The 22053-nt window shown below is 38.8% G+C and overlaps 1 protein-coding gene across 2 annotated transcripts in view; it reads left to right on the top strand.

The window, feature by feature from the left end:
- arhgap15 (Rho GTPase activating protein 15) overlaps nucleotides 1-22053 on the top strand; it is a 736069-nt gene that overhangs the window by 409728 nt on the left and 304288 nt on the right. For both annotated transcript variants that reach the window (XM_060827830.1, XM_060827829.1), the window contains exon 10: nucleotides 16781-16903. In XM_060827830.1, the coding sequence (XP_060683813.1) occupies nucleotides 16781-16903 (123 nt within the window). The remainder of the gene's footprint in view (nucleotides 1-16780; nucleotides 16904-22053) is intronic.

The following is a 22053-nucleotide window of genomic DNA, read 5'->3' as shown; positions in this document are numbered from 1 at the left end:
CTTCCTATGTTTGCATGCAGGAGTTAATGACATATAATTTAACAGATGCATGATGCAAACTCATATGCAACCATACCCATAGTGTGCCATACCAGTGACCATTATTGAGCTGTACTCCTTGACAGAATCAGTGAACTATTGCATTTCAGGCATTTCATAGCAGAATCTGAATTCACAAGGACAAGAATTAGAGCAGAAAAAGGCCATTTGGCCTTTCAAGTCAGATCCACCATTTAGTCTATTTACGACTGATCTCCCCTCTCTTCTCTAGCTTCCCACACTATTTCACATCCATGACTATACCTTGAACATACTTTATCACTGAATAACCACAGCCCCACGGTGTAGAGAATTTCAAAAGTTGCTAACTCTTTGAGCAATTTAGCATTGCCAATCCACTCAACTGAACACCTTTGGATTGTGGGAAGAAATCAGAGCAAGACACAGGAAGAATGTTCAAACTCCATACCAACAGTCACCCAAGTGTGGAATTGAACCTGCGCCCCTAAATTTGCCTTGTCCTGAACCAGTCTGTCTTGAACCCAAACTCATAGCGTGGCATCAATCCATGCAAAAAAAAGACATTTTCTGTCCTTATTCAACATATTCAAGTGCTCTGTTCAAGACTAAGATGTTGACTGACTTTCCTTATCTCCAAATGAAACAACAAATGTGACACTTTCCTTGCCCATTGAAATGCTAGGTCAACAAAATGTGGATCAAACCTGGGGCTTTCAAGCTATTCAATAGGTACAATCACTGAATAATCACAGAAGTTGACTGACTAAAGCAGCTGTATGAAAACAAAACTTCAGTTTCTTGTTTTTGTGTGTCTTTCAGGGCTCATGCCTGATAAATGTTAATAACATTGTTTATAAATGCAGCAGACTGACAAATACTCTACAGAGAGTACTAAAATTGTTTAGATCCTTCCAGGATATAATTGCAAAATTATATAGCAATGCTTTGTGGAAATAATCTGAAAACTTAGCAATAATTAGTCAAGTATTTAAGAACATACAGTGAACAAGACTTAACTTCAGATCCACTTAATGCATTGTAATGATCTCCAGGAAAAATTTTAAACCAAAATTGCCAAGTTTACAGAAGGAAACACAAATGAAGAAAATGCCAACAAGTTTCCATATCTTGTAGTTTTTACTTCAACATGGAATAGAATAAATGCAAATTACATAGCAAGCAATTGATGGTTCAAACAAAAAGGTGTTTTCCTTTTAAATTTAAAAATCACACAACACCAGGTTAGAAAAAGCCACCTCATGAAGAAGCAGCAATTCGAAAGCTAGTGCCTCCAAATAAACCTGTTGGACTATAAATTGGTGTTGTATGATTTTTAACACTGTCCACCCTAGTCCAACACCAGCTCCTCCAAATCATTCACTTTAAATGGTTGATATAACAAAGACACAAGTACCATGATCACAAGCACTTACATCTCTTCCCATTACAGATGTGACACTAAATAGCTGTATCATTCCAGAATATTATTTTCTTTAGCCACACAGGGTAAATCAGGATCACCATCAGCAAGGCATTCTTCTATAAACCCTCTCTTCATCAGATCGTGACAGTCCTGATGATGTAGCTTTCCAGAGTTCATTTAAAATTGACAAAGCAATAACACCTTGGTTCACAGTTTGACCTTTCTGAAAACATATAGTTCTTTCCTTACTGCAGTACTTCAAAGTTAAAGATCTTCACAGCGCACACACATGTAATAATACTGTCAACTTTTTTTTAGTCTACAGCACAAAAATGGCACTTTGTTGTTTCCATGCCAGATTTATGTCTATTTTACTTCAGTTAAGTAATGGATATATATGAGCAAGTGAAGTCAAGCAGTCAGTTACTATTATTGAACAACCAGCTTATGAATTTCATAGCAAAAACAGAAGGTGCTGGAGAAACTTAGCAGATCTGGCAAAATCTGAAAACAGAATTAACCTTTCAAGTCCAGTGAACTTTGGTCAGAAATTTCAGAGTCTGTATTGGTAGGATTTATAAAAATAATTATGGCATATTAAGATTATACAAATATTATTTTAAGTCGAGTAAATATGTTCATATACTGTTTCTCAGCCAAGTCTTCAGTTCTGTGGTAAAAGTTTTCACTCAAAGTGAAAAAAAGTAGGAGTTACAATTGTTAGTATTGACAGAAAGATCAGATCAGTATGGATGCCACAATTATGTAAGTCCCAATGCTGCAGTCAAAGCTCCTTAATGAAATATTATCATTAATAATAAAATTGCGAATACCCAACATCAATAATTTATTTGTCCCTGTTTTAGCTTTATTTCAAAACCAAGAAGAGGAGCAACATCTTCATAAATGAAACAAAAATAACCGTCATTAATATGCTCTCTATTGTTTTATTGTTTTTGCAATGGAAACATATTATTCTATAACATGCTTTATGCTGGACTTCACTTGGACCTCCATCCAGATTTTATGATAGATGTATACATTAGGCAAATTAATTCATTATGAAAAATTACTGTATAAAGACAAAATGCATGAGCATGTTTGGGAAAAATTGTGTAATGAGGAGCATTACAGTTTGATGAAGTTTTTTTTTCAGAAAACTGCCTAGTGTTCATTTTTTTGTTGTTTCTCCTGCATTCTCCCAAATGGATTGACTCTTTGGGCTGAATTGTAACAGCCCAGTGGAGATAGGATAGGAAATGGAAGGGATGAAAAAAATAGAAAAGTTTTGCGAAGAATCTCAACCACTTGCCACTGCCTTGGCAAAATGTCTGTGGCTGGAATCCTATTAGCATATCCACCCTTCAGATGGAAAACTGAATCACTTAATGACCCAATTATTTTCCACTCAATTACCTTGTGAGCACTTTCCCATGGTGAGTGGGCAAAATGCTGCTTTAGGAGATTACCAGAGAAACGCTGCCAGCCTTTCAGAGGACTTGAGATGAGGGATTATAGAGTACTCCTTCTGTGTCCCATGGAGAGGACAATGGCTGTACCAGCACTCCAAAACTCTAAATGCTGCTCCATTTCAGCCCACTATCTAACATACCCCTCACACCTGCCAGTTTAGTCAAGACATCATCAAAGAGCTTCCATGTGCTGGAGAGTACTTCTCCAGCATCTTCTCCCTGGTAATGCAGCCTCATCCTGGCCAATACTATGGTTATGATGTTGAGGCTGTGGAAATGCCGGCCCACCAATTGGGTTGATAATCCTTCAGGGCATGCTGTGCTCTTAATTGGATAATGATGACCTGTGAATTGGCTATTCCTGACTAGATGCTGCCCCTGGGAAGAGCTGCTGACAGGACTGAAGTTAGCACTCGCTTGAGGTCCTGGTGGTGGCTACAACCAAAAAGAAAACAAAGTCATCAGTTTTTCTGAAGTCACAAGGCAACAGCTGAACTTGAAGAACAGAGGATAGCAAATGTGATTCCCTTGTTCAAGAAGGGGAGTAGGGATAACCCTAGTAACTATAGGCCGGTGAGTCTTACCTCTGTTGTGGGCAAAGTCTTAGAGAGAATTGTAAGGGATAGGATTTATGAACATCTGGATAGGAATAATGTGATCAAGGATAGTCAGCATGGTTTTGTGAAGGGCAGGTCGTGCCTCAAACTTTATTGAATTCTATGAGAAGGTGACTAAGGAGGTGGATGAGGGTAAAGCGGTAGATGTGGTGTATATGGATTTTAGTAAGGCATTTGATAAGGTTCCCCATGGTAGGCTACTGCAAAAAATATGGAGGTATGGCATTGAGGGGTGAGTTGGAGGTTTGGCTCAGGAATTGGCTGGCTGGAAGAAGACAGAGGGTAGTAGTTGATGGTAAAGGTTCATCTTGGAGTGCAGTTACCAGCGATGTTCCGCAAGGATCTGTTTTGGGAACATTGCTGTTTGTCATTTTTATAAATGACCTGGAGGAGGGGCTAGAAGGTTGGGTGAGCAAGTTTGCGGATGATACGAAAGTCAGTGGAGTTGTTGACAGTGAGGAAGGATGTGGCAGGTTACAGCGGGATATAGATAAGCTGCAGAGCTGGGCAAAGAGGTGCCAAATGGAGTTCAATGTAGCTAAGTGTGAAGTGATTCACTTTGGTAAGAGTAACAAGAAGATGGAGTACTGGGCTAATGTACGGATACTTGGTAGTGTGGATGAGCAGAGGGATCTTGGTGTCCATGTACACAGATCACTGAAAGTTGCCACCCAGGTAAATAGTGCTGTGAAGAAGGCATATGGCGTACTGGCTTTTATTGGTAGAGGAATTGAGTTCTGGAGTCCTGAGTTGTATAAGACTCTGGTGCGGCCGCATCTGGAGTGTTGTGTGCAGTTTTGGTCGCCATACTATAGGAAGGATGTGGAGGCACTGGAACGGGTGCAAAGGAGGTTTACCAGGATATTGCCTGGTATGGTAGGAAGATCGTATGAGGAAAGGCTGAGGCACTTGGGGCTGTTTTCATTGGAGAAAAGAAGGTTTGGGGTGACTTGATAGAGGTGTACAAGATGATTAGGGGTTTAGATAGGGTTGACCATGAGAACCCTTTTCCACATATGGAGTCAGATATTACAAGGGGACATAGCTTTAAATTAAGGTGTGGTAGGTATAGGACTGATGTTAGGGGTAGATTCTTTACTCAGCGAGTTGTGAGTTCATGGAATGCCCTGCCAGTAACAGTGGTGGACTCTCCCTCTTTATGGGCATTTAAACGGGCATTGGATAGGCATATGGAGGAAAGTGGGTGAGTGTAGGTTAGGTGGGCTTGCATCGGCGCAACATTGAGGGCCGAAGGGCCTGTACTGCGCTGTATTTTTCTATGTTCTATGTTCTATGTTCTATTGTGAAGGTAAGCATGTTTGGCAATGTTATATATCCACATAACGCTGTGGAGGTCAAGTTAATGAGTGTACTTGAGACAGACATAGATGGGCTCGATGGGGAGATCAAGGATTATGGAGAGAAGGCAAGAGAATGGGGTTGAGAAACATTTCAACCATGATCGAATGGTGGAGAAGACTTAGTTGAATGGCCTAATTTTGATCTTTTATTTTATGGTATTATGTCTTATATCCCAGTTCTATTTTGTCTGAGTAATTTTAACCTCAAATTAAAATTATTGTGCCCAAACTCATCAGTTTTCCAATCTGAGGATGATTCATTTGTGCTTATTTAATTGCAAACACATCTCAATGTTAGAAAGTTGTAGGTTCAAGCCCCAGAAATCCAGAATGGACACATTGGCAAAGAACTGTAGAAGTGTTACACTTATGGAGGTTTTGTCTTTTAAATGTGATATTGAACTGAGGCCTCATTTGCAATCAAAGTTGGGCATAAACATACTAAAGTACATTTTTAAGGCAACTAATGAGGTTTTCCTTCATGCCCTAACATTTATCTACAAACAACATAATTATCTGGACATCAATTTCATTGCTGCTGTGATCGTGAATAAGATGGTGGCACCGACAAGGTCGGCAGTGTCAGTCTCCTGAGCCTGACTGCTCCAGACCAGCTAGTTCCTTCCTTCTTCCTTACCCTTGTGTCTTCTTTCCTTTTCTTTTTTCTTTTTTTTTCCGTCATTCTCTTCCTCTTGGAGAAGATGACATCTTAGAGGAGGACAGCTGGAGCCAGGCTCTTGCCAAGGCAATGGCCTGGCCTGGCAGCACAGCCAGGGAATCCTGGCTGCAGTAGGCCCCGAGCAGGGACTCCAGTGTGGGAGAGGCAGCATTGACTGCATGATATACCCGGACCGGGCACTCCTGGCATCATCAAGGCAGCAGCGGAGTCAAGGATTCCTGATTGCAGTTGTGATAGACCTGGAGCAGGAACTCCAGGTTATCGGCATGGCAGAGAAGGCAGCAGAGCTGGAGACTCCTGGTTGCAGGGTAGTGTGGACTCAACTCGAGAGCTGGCATTGGCAGCCATGTCAGCAAGGTGGGCCAAGGGGTGAAGAGATGGTCCCTGAAGAGTGGTGGCAGTGAGACAGTGGAGGAGGGGTGGAGGTACAGGTGTCATTGGTGAGCTGGCTCAGGGCACAAGAATCATGGCAACGTGGTAGACCAAACACAGATTCTCTTTCCATTTTATCTTTTCATTCTTTTTATTCTTTAAATATTGAAAATGATGCCGGATTGTGGCTTTTCATTATATTTTACCGTATTATTCACTGTAAAATACAAGTGACAATATATCATTCAATTCAGTACTGTGTTATGCACAAGCTGTTTGCCACATTTTATCACATTTACAATGGCAACTGTACTTTAAAAAGCACCTTTAGGCTGCAAAGCACTTAGAATATCCTGAAGGTGGGAAAGATGATAAAGTAGTTGGAACTTCTATTCTTTCGTTATGGGAATATGTAATAGAATATATTATAAATGTACTTCACATAACTGTAGACTTTTGTGAACTTGAAATGCTCAATACCATCAAAACATGTTGATTTATAAAATAACAGGTCTTTGCAGTTCTGCAATTGGTATTTGCAATTGGTATTTGCATTGGTATACCAATGTTCAAATGAAATTCATAACTGTGCCATTAGATCCTGCTTATAGGAGCAAAATCTTTAAATGACAACATAAGCAAAGTTTTATGAATTACACAAGTTATAGTCACAGTAATAAACTTTCTATTTGGTTATCGGTGTTCAGAAATAATTAAAACTTTGCATGGATGATAAATATTGTCATTTTAGTTCACACACAGGGTGAATTTTAGCCACTGCGATATTTGCAGCATTTTACCAAAGCTGAACTTTTTCACTGGTTACAAAGAATGTGCTCTGAAAAGAGGCAGATATTCAAGGGATATCCTCTTGTTCAGTGACATTTTTGTATAATCGTGGATTAGTCTAGACAGATTACACAAATAAACAGAGATAATGTTGCTTTCAGTTTGATTAATCTCCTTTCAGTCTAGTGTACAGAAAGGTAGTATGATTGGCATTTGGTAGTTTATTTCAAGTGCTCATCTTGAAATTTAGCAAGCACAGATGTTTTCATCAGAAGCTATTATCACTTGGTACAACATTACAAAATTCAGATATCCTTTTCCTCTGACCTCTTAACTTTAAATAATGTGATTTAGCTGGGAAAGGGGGGACTTTCTTGTATCTGTTATCTATACAGTAGGAACATGAACAAAGCCAGGTTATGAACCAGGAGTTTAACCACCCCATCAGTTTATCCTATAAGTTGCTGTTAGTTTTTTTTTCTGGGAAAGCCTTGAATGCAACTAAGCCTTTTAATAATGCATTCTTTGGGAAACATTTATCTCCACCTTGTTTAGATGACAGTAAGATTTTTTTCTTGTACAAATAAAATGATACATTACTTTTTTTCTCATCTGGTTATAATTTTTTTGAAAAGTATAGTCTTGAGAAGTGGCAGAATATTATTTTCAGAAATGTTAAATGATGGAAAGTAAATTATCTTTGCGATGCTGCGGTAGAAAGCTCAGCATTGCCTTTGTCATAAATTATTGTACAGTCTATGAAGATACACTGGACTCTGCTCAAACAGGCAGGCAGTAGCATTCACCACGGTGCCTGCATTATGTGTGGAGAATTTTGTTATCTTTAACTCTGGTAAGTGTTCTTACCTTTCCCAAGCTCAGTCATTACAACATTTAGTCAGTTTGCCATGTCAAGGCAGACAATGACATGATACTTCAGAAAAGTGCAGACGTTATTTCTACTCTTCAGATTAATAGATTTTGTCATACTCATGAAGAGTGGCAATCAATAGCACTTTACTCTGACATCCACTGTCAATAGACCTTGTACCCATTACTGAGGATGGTTAATAGACATTTCTTCAAACTCCCTTTTGTTGCTCATAATACATTGGAAGTAATTGCTTAAGAAATTGTGTAAATGAACAATCATAAATATTTTTTCCTTTAGTTGATGATATATTGGATCATTTTGGTTGCCCTGCTCTTTATGTTGTGATAACATGATAGTCGTTTTAACTGCATCATGAACTAATTGAAATCCAATTATTTAATCAGCTTTCATTGGTTCTGAACAGAAACAATTTGTGTGCATACCTATTTTGTTGTATCCATCCAATGTTGTATGGCCCAAAAAATAAACTAACAAATGCAAGATTATAACTTGAATATTATTACCAAAAGCAATATGATATGAAAATTTCATATTGTACTTATCAGACCAAACTTACAAATACCATCTTCCTTAATAAATCATTACATTTCCAGAGGAAATATCCCTAACTACTAAGATCCCAGGTGAAGAAAAATGAATCACCTCCCCTTTTTTTATTCACTCAGCCTCTCAGATGGTTGCAATGTGGTTAACTTTAATAAGATCCCTTCTCTGGATACTTATTTTCATAGACCAATTGAACACATCCTTGAAAATGGAGCCAAATTAGTCAGACTTCATTGAATTTGTGAAAAGTTTATCAAATCATGTAAAGAAATAATAATAAAACACAAATTCACAAATTATAAATAAGAGGTGTGTCCCAAAAGATAAAAAACTGTTTTTAAAATGCAAAATATCTCTGAATTGTTCATGAAGAACAAGTAAGTTGTTGCAGCCATTTTTAGGTTATACCAGTAACATTGATGTTGAGAGTTAAATAAGAATGTTTTGAAATTTTTTGATTTTGTAGCTTAATTGAACTTCTTTTGTCCTGATTTTAAATGATGTGGTGTATTCAGAATGGGAAAGAATTTCTTTCTTTACCTGTGGTGCCAGGGCTACTTACCAGCTGTTCTCAAATTTTGGTTTCCGCAGCATAGTAGATACACCCTAGTCTATCGCCTAATAGAGCACACAGATGAGTGATGAATCTCTCTTTTAAACACATTTCTGGAAAGGGGAACCATTTAAACAAAGTCTGCAAATGGTGACACTCTCTCTCAGTCTGTCTGTCACAGAAGTTCTTTGCCATTTTATGTGTTACATTCCACCAGCTTTACACAAAATTTCAATAGCTAGCCACTGAAATTCCACCCACAGTTATTTTGTAGCTTTAGCAATCCCCTTTTAAAGATACATTTTGGAGTTAAAAACACCCATAGTAATTCAGATTTGTGACGTCATTGTAAATGTATTCAGGACTTAATCCCTTGACATCGTGAAATGTCAATCAGATAATATACATTTAACTAAATAAATACTAGCAACTTGTTTACTTTTCTAAGATTACTACACAATTCAGATACAGAACTTTGAATTTTGTGTTTTCATTTCTGTAATATTTAGTTAATTGCCGGTATATTCCCACCTTTTTTTTTCTGTCCTCCCCTTTTCCTGTACTATCATTTTTTGATCCTCATTTTCCATGTTACTGTATTTCTGCCTTAACTTCCTCTGCTCTTTCCATATTTGATCTGTCGCATCCAATGTCCCCATGATGCCAAGCCTCTTTAGGGAGAAAGTGAGGACTGCAGATGCTAGAGATCAGAACTGAAAATGTGTTGCTGGAAAAGCGCAGCAGGTCAGGCAACATCCAAGGAGCAGGAGAATCGATGTTTCGGGCATGAGCCCTTCCTGAAGAAGGGCTTATTCCCGAAACGTCAATTCTCCTGCTCCTTGGATGCTGCCTGACCTGCTGCACTTTTCCAGCAACACATTTTCAGCTAAGCCTCTTTACCAGAGATGGAGCTGCACTTATCCAGGAGTGCAGGGAGTATTTCATTTCATTCCTGGCTTGTGCTTTTTAGATGGTGGGCTGACACTGGGGAGTTAGGAGGTAAGTTAGTCACTGAAGAATTCAGAGTGTCTGACTTGGTCTTGCAATCATAATATTTTTATAGTTGGTCCAGTTCAGTTTCTGGTCAATAGTTAGCCCCATGGTGTTGATAGTAAGAGATTCAGTAGTGGTAATGCCCTGAATATGGGGCCAAAGATGAGATTCTCTCTTGTTGGAGATGGTCATTGCCTAGCACTTGTGTGACATGAATGTTAATTGCCACATGTCAGCCCAAGCCTAGATATTGTCCTGGTTCTCCTTGAAGATGGATCTAGTTCAACCATCTGCTGTGTTGGGATTGGAACCTGGGGCCTTAGAGTATTCCAGTATTTCTGCATGAGTCATTCAGTAATAATACAACATTACACCATCATGTCTCCAAAGTGAGCCATTGTATGAGCCTAACTGATTATCTTGAATTAGTTGTTAGTGGGGCTATCAACACACTTGTGATTATTCAACAAGTATTGTTTATCAATAATTAGCGACCTCTCGGATCATATATGATTGTCATCCAAAAGGGTATATATTTGTGGGTCTTCAGATACCTAATAACATCTAACAATAGACATTTTGTTTTGGGTTTTGCAAGTGCTGGCTGATTGAAGTCTGGAGGAAAGTGAGGTCTGATGTTTTATTCAATCAGCCAATCATTGCAAAATACATCCAACCATATCTGACATTGCATTTAACAATGCAATTCACACACAACATTGTTCAATTATACAGTAGTCACAGTGTCCATTTAGACCTACAGCAGCATTCTATTAATTAGAAAATCCCACCAGCACACTGCCAAAATGTAGCAGCATGAGATTATTTGTTTGACCTGGACTATTGGCATGTGACATGATATTAGGTTGTGTCTAAATAGCATGTTGGTTTTTAATCAATTTTTGGTATTTGTAGTGTACCATTTTTGTGCTGTTAGAAATGTAATTCTTCTACCGTTAAAGTTTAAGACCAATTGTCAATACCTCAATGGTCACTTGAATTCCAGTTTACATTTAATTAGAAAGGTTCTAGTTGGTCTGACCACAGCTGTTCTTTCCAAGAGATTTTTATTTCACTTCATGCATTTTTATAATGGTAGGATAATAAAGTTACACTTTGTCCCACTGATATTGATATCTCATGTTTAAGTTCTTGCACAATTGTCCTATATTTGGTGTCAAATCAGACCTAAAAAATGCAGGTCTTAGAGTACAAAAATGATATTTAACTGGACAAAATCTGCCTTCCATATTATTGGTCCACCTCATGAGAAACATCTGTCAAAATGTCACTGCAGTGTCTGAAGAAGAGTCCAGTATTTACATCAAAACAAAGCTGGGATGACCAGAAATGCTTTATGTAGCATCTTCCTAGACATACTTCACTTGTCTTTATGCTAAAGGAGGAGATTTATCTACACAGGAGGAGGGATTCCAAATGGAGGAAGATTAGCAGAAGGCTTCTATTGCCTTAGGAATTATATAAGTTTTAACCAAAAAAATATACATATGGCATACCAGACCACATGCATGGTACCATATTTCTGAAAAATGTTTTTGCTTTGATTATATGGTCTTACTACATGTGATCAGCTGGAGTCCATGAACTGGCTGTCACTTTCATCTTTATAAAAAAAGAAATTAAATTAGTACAGCAAAAGTAGCAAGATTCCAATTTTGAAAGGATTTATCCCTTTGACAGGAGTATTTGCAAAGCCATGCAGCACTTCAACCATTTCACAAGATGTGGGCAGTTTGAATTCTTCAGAATTGTTTTTCTGTGTGGAGTAATTCAGACAAAATTGCTGGCTACACAAATTTTGACAGAACCACAAAATATTTATAGTGATCCACACCTTGGCCGTAAAACCTTGCTTCCTGAAATAAGGTGTAATATGTGATACTTGTAAATGAATCAAAAGACAATTGAATGAGAGTTGAGTTTGATATTAAAATAAAGCAGTAAAAAAAATTACCACATAATTTTTGTCATTGGCATTTGGCCTTAAAAAATCAATTAATAATTAAAAACTGTATTGTGCCCATTTTTAAAGGAAGATTATGTTACATTATTCATTGTCAAGCAGAGATTTCAAATGAGCAATTTCCATATTTAATACCAAAACATAACAGTCTATGGTGTGCATTGTTTTTGAATCTTCTCCCTACACTGAGGCTTACAAAAAGCTGTAATGCAATGATAACAAGTCAGATTTGAAAGCTACTTATGAACATATAAAACACCTGATTCCAAATTGCACTTTTAAGAAGAGGACTGCCACAGTGAAAATTTGGCAGTGGATATAAATTCAGTGACTACGGGGCAGATTCCTTTTTTTGTCCCATGGAGTGTTCCATCTGTACAGGGTCAGGCAAACCTCAAACAGAAAGACTAAAAAGAAAGAGCGGTCATGAGAGGCTGCAGCAGTAAACTATCTCCTGCAGACAACTTTGTTTTTTTTTATACCCTTCCAGTGATATACAAAACCAGGGGTTAAAAAAATTACTGCCCACCAGGGTTTGAACATCTTGGTGGTCTGATGTAATAGGGGTGGTCATTGCTTGAGAACACAAGGGGAAGGGATCCTTTTTAGTGTTGTGCAATGAGGCAGACGTGATGAAGGAGTTTAAGGTGAAGGAACCCTTAGGAAGCAGTGATCATAATATGATAGAATTTACTCTGAAGTTTGAGAGGGAGAAAATAGCATCAGAGGTAATAGTATTACAGCTGAATAACATCAACTACAGAGGTATGGGAGAGGAGCTGGAGAGAACTAACTGGGAGAGAGTCTAGCACAAAAGACAATAGAATAGCAATGGCAGGGGTTTCTTGGAGTAATTCAGGAGTTACAGCAAAGATTCATTCCAAGGAAAATGAAGCATTGTATAGGAAGGATGAGGCAACCATGATTGACTAGGGAAGTCAGGGATAGCATAAAAACAAAAGAGAAATCACATAATGTGGGGAAGGGCAGTGGGAAACCAGATGATTGAGAAGCTTACAAAGACCAACAGAGGGCAACAAAAAAAGAAATAAGGAGGGAGAAGATCATATATGAGGGTAAGCTAGCCAGTAATAAAAAGGAAGACTGTAAGAGTTTCTTCAGATATATAAAGGGCAAAAGAGAGGGAAAAATGAACATTGGACTCCTAGAAGCACTATTGGTGCAAGGTGACATTTATACACCATGACTCCAATCCTGAGGGCTCTTGTGCAACAGGGATAGTGTCCTGATGACTAAGCCTGGAGATCTAGGATTACTCCCACCTGCTCAAGAGTGGTGTCGTAAAATCTCTGAACAGTCTGGTTTGAAAATACCTATAAAAAATCTATATGAAGACCTCCCAGCTTTTCTGATCACTGACAATGCTGCAATATAGGATTATTGTATACTGCCCATGGAAGTGTTGTATTTTCATTTCTGTATTTCCTTTTCTGGGGACAGGCTGGCACGCTGTAAACTCAGTGTCTCCCAAAGTCTAGACAGAGAGAGAGAGAGAGAGAGAGAGATTATACACCCTCCTACCCTGCTTTCTGGAAGGATTCCATCCAATTCTCCCATCCCATTCTCCGTCTCCATCACATCTGTTCTACCTTCTGTAAAGGAGCCTGAGAAAGATCCACCTTTCTCCTCAACCACAGTCCCATGTTACTGTGGTGAACAGGGCCCTCAGCCATGTTCAATCCATCTCCAGCACTTCCGCCATCAACCCTTCCCTTCCCTCCCATGGCAATTAAAAAAAATTATTGCCACCTGGGTTTGAACATCTTGGTGGTCTGATGTAGTAGGGGGTGATCGTTGCTTGAGAACACCAAGGGAAGGGGAACCTTTTTAAATGAACTTTGTTGCGATCAACTGAGGGGTTCAGTGAATAAAGAAGAGGAACTGGTTTAAATGTCCTCACTGTGACCTTGACAATTTTAGGTATAGAAACATGGAAACAAAGAAAATAGGAAAAGGAGTAGCCCATTTGGCCCTTTAAGCCTGTCCCATCATTCAGTTTGATTGTAGCAATGTGTTCTCACATTATCCTCATACTCTTTGATCCCTTAGCCCCAAAAACTACATCTAACTCATTATAGAAAACATTACATATTTTGGCTTCACCATTTTCTGTGGCAAAGAATTCCACATGTGCATCATTCTATGGATGAGGAAATTTCTCCCCATCTCAGTCCTAAATGAACTACTTCAGCTCTGACCCCTGGTTCTAGTCTCCACTGTCATCAGGAGCATCATTTCTGCATTTATGCTGCCAAGTCCTCTGAGAATTTAATAGGGTTCTATGAGATCATCCCCTCATTCTTCAAAACTTCTATGCATATAATCTTAGCCAATCCAAACTCTCCTAATACATTTGTCTTTCCATCCCAGGAATCAGTCTGGTAAAATCCATTGCACTCCTTTCATATCCAAGACATCCTTCATCAAATAAGGAGACCAAAACTGCACACAACACTCCCAAGCTGGTCTCATCAAGGCCCTGTATAATTGCAGCAAGACATCCCTGGGCCTGTACTTGAATCCTCTCACTATGAAGGCCAATATGCCATTTGCTTCTTCACCGCCTACTACATCCCATCTGAAACTGTGCGAAATTAGGGAAGCTCACCCAGGAACTGGTTGTAACGAAGGTTATTTGAGTTTGTTGCTATAATTTACTGAGAAGTTCACACCTTTGCAATCAACTATTCTGGTTGCCTGTGATACTTCAGAATTCCTCATAGCTATACTTAAATATCAATAGGTTCTGAGGGCAAGTCAAGCTGTGAAATAATGCAATTTGATACAGTTTTGAACCAGTCAAAATATATTCTGAATGATTGTCATTGAATAAGGGTACAGTGTGTGAAAATATTGGTTATCCCTTGTCTTTCTTAGCTATTTGATGTCACATTCAATTGAGTATTAAAACTCTTACTTTGAGTGAAAAAAAATCTTTTGGACAATTGTAATTAAATAAGGGCACAGTATGTGAGAATGTTGGTTATCTTTGTCTATTTTAGCTATCTGATGTCACATTAAATTTTGCATTAAAACTCTTATTCTGAGTGACATTAGGGGAATACCTGATTAACCAGATATAGTTTAAATAGATTTGAAAGTAACGATTAAGCAACAAATAAAGAGTTGCATTTCAAAATATGCAGTTGGGAGGCATAAGAAGCAAAATGATGAGAAACTAGGAAACATGGAAAAGCAAATAAATTGTCCATGTGTGTATATCACAATGAGTTAGTGGAAATAGACAAAGACCAAGCAATACAAAAGGTTGGAAAATTACCTTTTATCTAAGGGAACTAGAAAATGAAGGTAAGGACATTGTGCTTCAGTCACACACAACCTTGGTCAGATGCCCACTTTGAATAATGTATTCAGTTCTGATTATTGCTTCTCTCGAAGAATCTATGTAGGAAGTGCAGAATAGATTCACGAAGTAGATAGTGATGTAAAAGAAGTACATTATGATTCCATTGGAATAAACATTGGTTTTATTTTCCTGAATATAGATGTTTGAGGGTAATTTAAATAATGTGCTAAAAAGGCTAATCAGATATAATAACATAGATTAAGAGAAATTATTTCATCTGGTGAATCCAGAACAAGTGGCATATACTTAAAATTAAACCCAAGTCATTTAGGAGTGAAATCAAAATGAACTTCTTCACATAAACAGTCATGGAAAGTTGCCACTTAAAAGCAGAACAGACCGGTCTACATGAAGCATCCACAAGAGAAATCAATGTTTGAATGTGTAGCAAGGGATGTGGAGCAATAGTGAGTAAATGGGTTTGAGGTACAGATCAACCTTGATATAAATATCTGGAGAAATGAGCTGGAGGGACTGAATGACCTATTCCTGTTTCCATTACCAACCAATGTGATAGCTATTTTATATCACTAGATGTCACTACTTCACAGCTACCATACTGTAAGTAGATAATGTAGGATGGAAACAATTTTCTATTTGTGATTTAAAACAGACATTTGTTCTCTTGACCACATTACTTTTAATTCCATGAGTGACAAATATGGCAAGGACTAGTTTGCGTTGTCTTCTCTTTCTGAACTCTTTGAAGCTGTTAGTTTACAGGTAACCTTCCTGTTGCAATAACGTGTTGTGGCTTTCATTCGGCTGAGGTCAAGTCATTGTTTATCATAAATTTTATCTTCAGTTTTAAAGATGCTGGATTCTGATGCAATACCCAAGTTGCATTGGAATTTTTCTCATTCTTTTTAATGACGAAGGCATTAATTGTAGTTCAAGCAAGCCAAGAGAAATAGGATATCATCTGTTTTAAAATGAATTTGCATTGCATAATATTAGTACATGGATACAGAACAGCTTATTGCAGTACCTTTGTGCTTAAAGATGGACTTATCAGGCTATGTTATTATCACTAATAATGACAAGACATTTATACTTACAATAGGATCTGATTTAAAACCAGACATTTTACTTTAGAAGCCATTTTATGAAATTGCTGATGACACCATGAACAACTCTACTAATTTAGGGGTGACACAGGCAAGGCTGAGTTCAGTCTGAATTTCCCATTAAAGTTAAGCTTTCAATTGATCATAACACCCCTGACTTAGGGAGGAAATTTAAATTAATCAACGTTTCTGGTTTTGACTGCTGGAAAATAGATGTGTGTGAGCCTTGACTGTGGTCAAATAACCTGTTGATGCCCAACATCTATGGTGACATGTAAAGAAACCCAAGAATGGGTTTCTGTCAGGTTTCTGCTGTGAGTTAAACTGGAAGAGTCATTTCTTCCGGAAGAAGGAAAACATTGAGGATGAGAAATGAGCTATAGTATATATATTTGTCGAAGGCGAATCATGAGGATCAGGTATTCTCAGTGTTCACTAGCATTTTGGATATGTTTATTAGTAGAAACCAATCTTTGGAAATTTGAAGATCTTTTTATATTATGTTAGAAATTCCAGATAACTTGAAAAAATTTGTTTTTTGCTCTTTATGAAACATCTCATAAACTTTTCCTGGCAGTTTCTTTAACAATGTGATGTCTGTTTGCTTCCTTAATCCCCAGTACTGCGACTGAACCATAGCTCATCAGACACCTCTGAGAAGAAAAGAGTTAAGAGCAGACTAAAAAAATTCATATCAAGACGACCTTCATTGAAAACTTTACAAGAAAAAGGACTGATTAAAGGTAATGTGTTTGATTCATAAGTGCAATAGCTCCTCATTAGAATACACTGATGCACTATAACCTTTAATATTACATGCATTGTTTATGCATCATGAGTGCTTCCCTAATGGTTAAGCCCTAGACAACTTATGTAAAACACAAACTTTTATGATTTTGTCTTATGGACACAACGCAATTGCCTTTGTGCTTCTGGTGCTCTTTCAATTTGTGGCAGTGTGTCACTACCACTAAAGTAAGGGAAGGAGACTATCTTAATGCAATATCCAGACATTGCCACATTGATTTTATTCTTTTGAAGACAGCATGTCTGTTGTGACCATCACACCATACTTCACTTTTGGGGGATGGTTGCAAATGAGTGCCACAGTGTGCGAGAGTTTTATCCTTTCAACTTTGGGACTCGTGTTGAAATTGCATATGACCTAGGAACATCTAGTTTCTAAGATAGTTAACCCGCATGATTCCAAAGTATAAAATGCCTCCTGATATTGTATTAATTGCCACAAAATTGGCTACATGAACAAATGTTTAAACTGGTAGATGACAGTGTCAATAATGCGCATTGTTTTGTTTTGAGAGATTTTGCAGCTCCACATGTTCAGTAAAATGGAAGGTGTATTACAGCATTCCAAAGGTACCTGATAGAAAGGCTTTGGGGTACACAGACCTGATTCACTCTCTACAGAATGACTAACATCTAAATTATTCTGGTAGCCACAGTATTTATTAATTTGACTAGGTACCGTTGCTGCCATGCTTTGTGCTGCTGTGGCTCGATCTATAGATCATGCTATTCCTTTAGACTTAAGCTTACTTTGTTGTCTATCATGGGTTCACTTGATCTTTGGGTTCCTGTCCTGCACTGTTTGAGGCTGTTCTACTCTGTCCTTATCTAAGAATAACTGTCCCACATGCTCAGGTGAATCTTATACTCACGTTGTTATCATTCGAACATTAATTGTACTGATCATAGCTCTCTGAGTCCAGAGTTTCCAATCTTCTCTTCTTCAAATCTCAATCATGTCATGCTGATGTTAGTGTGGTATCATTATGTGGATCATCACCATTGACATTAAAATTATTTACACATTAATTTCTCATAATACTACTTTTTTCATCAATAGTGCCTTTTAGGCTGTTGATGTAGGGAACTCAGTGACATAATGCCATCGAATGTGCATCCAAAAACAGTGTAGTCTGCAGCGAGGATAAAGACTGCTTGCTCTACACCAGAATGCATTGACTTTGGAGATTTGGTCAGAAGCAAGTGCACCCTCCTCAGTTTGAACTCCTACAGACCTGAGGGTGGCAGGCAGTGTAAATGAGAGGAGACTTCTGGGGGATTTGTGTATGGTGCCACTTCTGGCTGGCTGCCTTATGGCACTGCCCTGTATCCATGTGAGGTAAATATCCCTCATCTGCCCATTATCTTGCCGTTAGTGCTAAGCACCACTGCTGGAGTGATGGAGTGCTGGTATGTGCACATAGCCTGCAGATTCTGCTGGACATGCCTCTCTTTGGCAGCTGTTCATGGTCTCTTGCATGCCCGAAGAAGCATGGTGCAAATAGCATTTGTGCAGTCCTGCAGTATTTGCATTAGCTAGTCCAGAGCACTGGACTAACTAGCCTGTAGCTACTGTTACTGCTTGTACACTTAGAAAGAAATCTCGGTTTGTGGTCCTCTCCTTCCTGGGGCTGAGCAAATGCCTGGTCTCCTGCAGTCCTCCAATTGAAAGCAATCTACAGAGTTTCTCCCTCAGCCAGGTGCAGAGACATGGCACTGACATCACCAGCAAGTGCTTCCAAATCTCATCTGGACAAATATCCACCGAGGAATCAGCTTATGAGCTGCTGGAAGGTGCAGGATGCAGACTTGTTGGTATTTCCTCTGAGACTTCCACACCATCCTACGAAGAAGTAGAGAAAGGTATATTTTACTGGGTGGCCTCAACCTTGGACATTGTGGACACCCCTTTGGTGCCTGCAGGAGACAGTTTAGAGAATAATGGATCAAGATTACACAATGTGGCACATTAATATTAAATGCACATTGAATATAAGAGGGGAGTGCCACAGCAGTGAACAATGCATTGTAGTTGGTTGTTAGAACATGGAGGTTTCCACATCCCCACAGGAACAATCCTGGTCTTCACCAGCAAAGGTCAAGATCCCCTCCTGTTAAGGGTGAGGAGTTGAATGTCCAGAATGTGACCACCCATCCTGGCCCTTTCTGTCCTGTTTTCCCTTGGAATGAAATAAAGGGAGGGGTTGAGTGATATAAAGATTGGTGGCATAGCTGTTAGTGCTGGTGTAGGTGGGCTGAGGTGGTGAGATGTCCTGGATGAGTGAGTAGGTAGCACAGACGACAGACAGAGTTTGTAGAAAGGAGTATTGGGTGGATGTCAGTGAATGTGGGAAGATGTTGCATGCCATAATGGGAGTGATAGAGCATGTGCCTCAATATGTGGAGGTGTAATGGAGTGAATGTGAAATAGTGGAGAGAGAATGGTGGTGCTTACTCTGGTGGCGAAAAGAAAATCATTGACATTTTTCTTACAATGCTGGGTGTTCCTCCAATCCACAGAGACTATATTGACCTGCGTGCTGACTTTCAGATGAAGCTGGCAAGTTCTAAAGGTCCAAGAAGAGGGCAGCCTTCCTCTTCACCATCTCAAACATCAAGAACTTGAAGTCCTTGTGCTCAAAGAGGGGCACCAATTTTCTTTTATCTGTCATGTCAGGGAGCAACTGTCACAAACTCTGCAGGACAGCTTCAGACTGCCAGCAATTGATTTGGCACACAACAGCCTTTAAAATTGGCGTTGGCACCAGGGACCCTGATATGCTAGATGTAGCGAGTACTTCTAACTACACTGAGTGGAAGAACCAGGGTAGCATCAGATGAGAGGAGCCTCATAAAAGGTGTGTTAGGTAAGTTAATGAGGCATGTTTGGGACAACAGTGCAAGAAAACTTGTTCAGCTTTTTGGAGAAAAACCTCCATGAAACCTGACAGAAGTGGCTTTTTTCCAAATTATGGTAAGAAGCAGCCCTACATATTTAATAAAATAATTTGGGATTGAACATCTAGGTGGAGAACTTGAAGGTAGCAGTGTTCTCAAGCCTCTGTTGCCCTTGTCCTTCGAGATGGTAGAGTTTGGAAAGTGCTTTCAGACCAGCTTTGGTGAGTTATTTAGTTCAGTTTGTTGATGGTACATTTTCCTGGTAAAGTGTGTTGGTGGCAAAGGGAATGAATTTTAAAGGTGGTGGTTAGGGTGCCAGTCAAGCCATTTGCTTTGTCCTGGATGGTCTCAAGCTTCTTAAGTGTTGTTGGAGCTGCTCTAATCCAAGCAGAAACAGCGTATTCTATCAGTTATGGTCTTGTAGATGGTGAGTAGGTACTGAGGAGAAAGGAGGTGAGTTAACTGGCTGCAGATGTCCTAGCCTCTGACCTTATATAATACACAGTGGTGATGAACAAATCTGATTTTATACAAGTTAGGATATGCATAACTGAGATTTGAATGATGTAAATTTTACAGTGGGTAGAATGTGGGAACCCAGCCAAGAGTGCATTAGAATCATCAGTTCTGAAGGTAACAGGCATGAACTAAGCTTTCAGTTGGAGGAGTATTCAGTCAGGATCCGAACTGCGCAGTGTTCTACCTGGGGAAATAATTGGCCTTAGTAGTGCCATAAATATGTGATTGAGAGCTCATCTTGAGGTAAAAAAAATGACAGCAAGGTTGCCACAGTGTGGTTTAGTCTCATACAATTGCTTGGGAGAGGTTTGGAATTGAACGTGAAACCTCAAATGTGCCCTGTCCCTGAATTTGCAACTTTCCCTACTTTCTCTCCCATTCACATTTTTCTTCTGATTCAGTCCCACTGTATTGCTGAAGATCCAATTTTCATTTTTAGCTCCTTGTATTATCTGATTCTCTCTTTAAAGGTCTCTCACTTTTTCGAATGAGCCATTAGCAACCTTCTCATTAAAATATAATTGTGCGACATCATTGCTTTTACGAACTATTTCCTTATGTTCATACTTCTCTTTCCCCTCCAACATCCTTGAAAGTATTGTTGAATCACAAATTAGTTTTCTTTTGTTCAAACATCAATGCTAGCATTTTTCAATTTGATTTGGACAAGATGACAAGACCTCTGAAACAGATCCCAAGTTCACACTGCTTCCGTGCCACTATACCGTTGTACAGCTGGGTGGAACTACAATCACTGACTCCATCCTTATCTCTCCAATGCCTTATCTCTGGTTCCTGAATCTCTGGTATCATCTTTGCATCTATCTTTGGTCCCTTCTTATTTCTTATTTATATGCTGCCCCTTGGTGACAATATCTAAAAATTATGCCAAATTCCATCTTTACTGATTATAGTCCTTTGTAGCTGTCAACACCTCTACTGTATTGACATTCCAGACACATATTCAATGCTAAATGATCAGAAATTTTTCCCAACTAAATATTGAAAAGACCGAAAACATTGACTTCATCCATAAACTCCACTCTGAGCCAATTATTCACTCCTCTTTTTGATGACAATCTGAGGTGGGACGAGATCAATTGAAAATTTAACTATTTAAAGATAAACTTTCTACTACGTAGCTATATCACCGACCCACTGTCTATGTTCACTTCTGTTATATCAGCCCAATATCTAACCCAACCCCTCATCAGTTTGTTTGCTGTTTGTTTTCTGCACCATTGTTATCCCCCTGCCTGACGATTCCAATACTCTCCTGGCCAGACTCCCACATTCTATCCTTTATAAATTTGAGGTCAGCCAATATATTATTTTCCATCACCGAATTGGCACCAAGTCTGATTTATCCATCACCACTGTACTCATTGATTTCTCTTTCATAAATAACATGGCGCTATATTCCCATTTTTGCATATAATCTCTCATGCACTCATACCTAAATCTCTGTCATCTTGTCTGAATTCACAATCCTGTAAGCTAGCTTTGTTGTCTCATTTTGGCTTCTTGAGCATTCTGTATGTAATTGTTCTACTATTGTTTGCATGCATTCAGCTGCTAAGACACTAAACTTGAAAATCTCTTATAAAATGTTTTACCTTCAAGTTTTATTTCTCCTTTAAGATACTCCTTTAGTTACCTGCCCTGAAAT

Source organism: Hemiscyllium ocellatum, chromosome 7, assembly GCF_020745735.1.
Source record: "Hemiscyllium ocellatum isolate sHemOce1 chromosome 7, sHemOce1.pat.X.cur, whole genome shotgun sequence".
In the NCBI taxonomy this organism is placed as follows: Eukaryota; Metazoa; Chordata; class Chondrichthyes; order Orectolobiformes; family Hemiscylliidae; genus Hemiscyllium; species Hemiscyllium ocellatum.
Note: the sequence above shows the minus strand (reverse complement) of the source record. Positions and strands in the feature narration are given on the sequence as shown.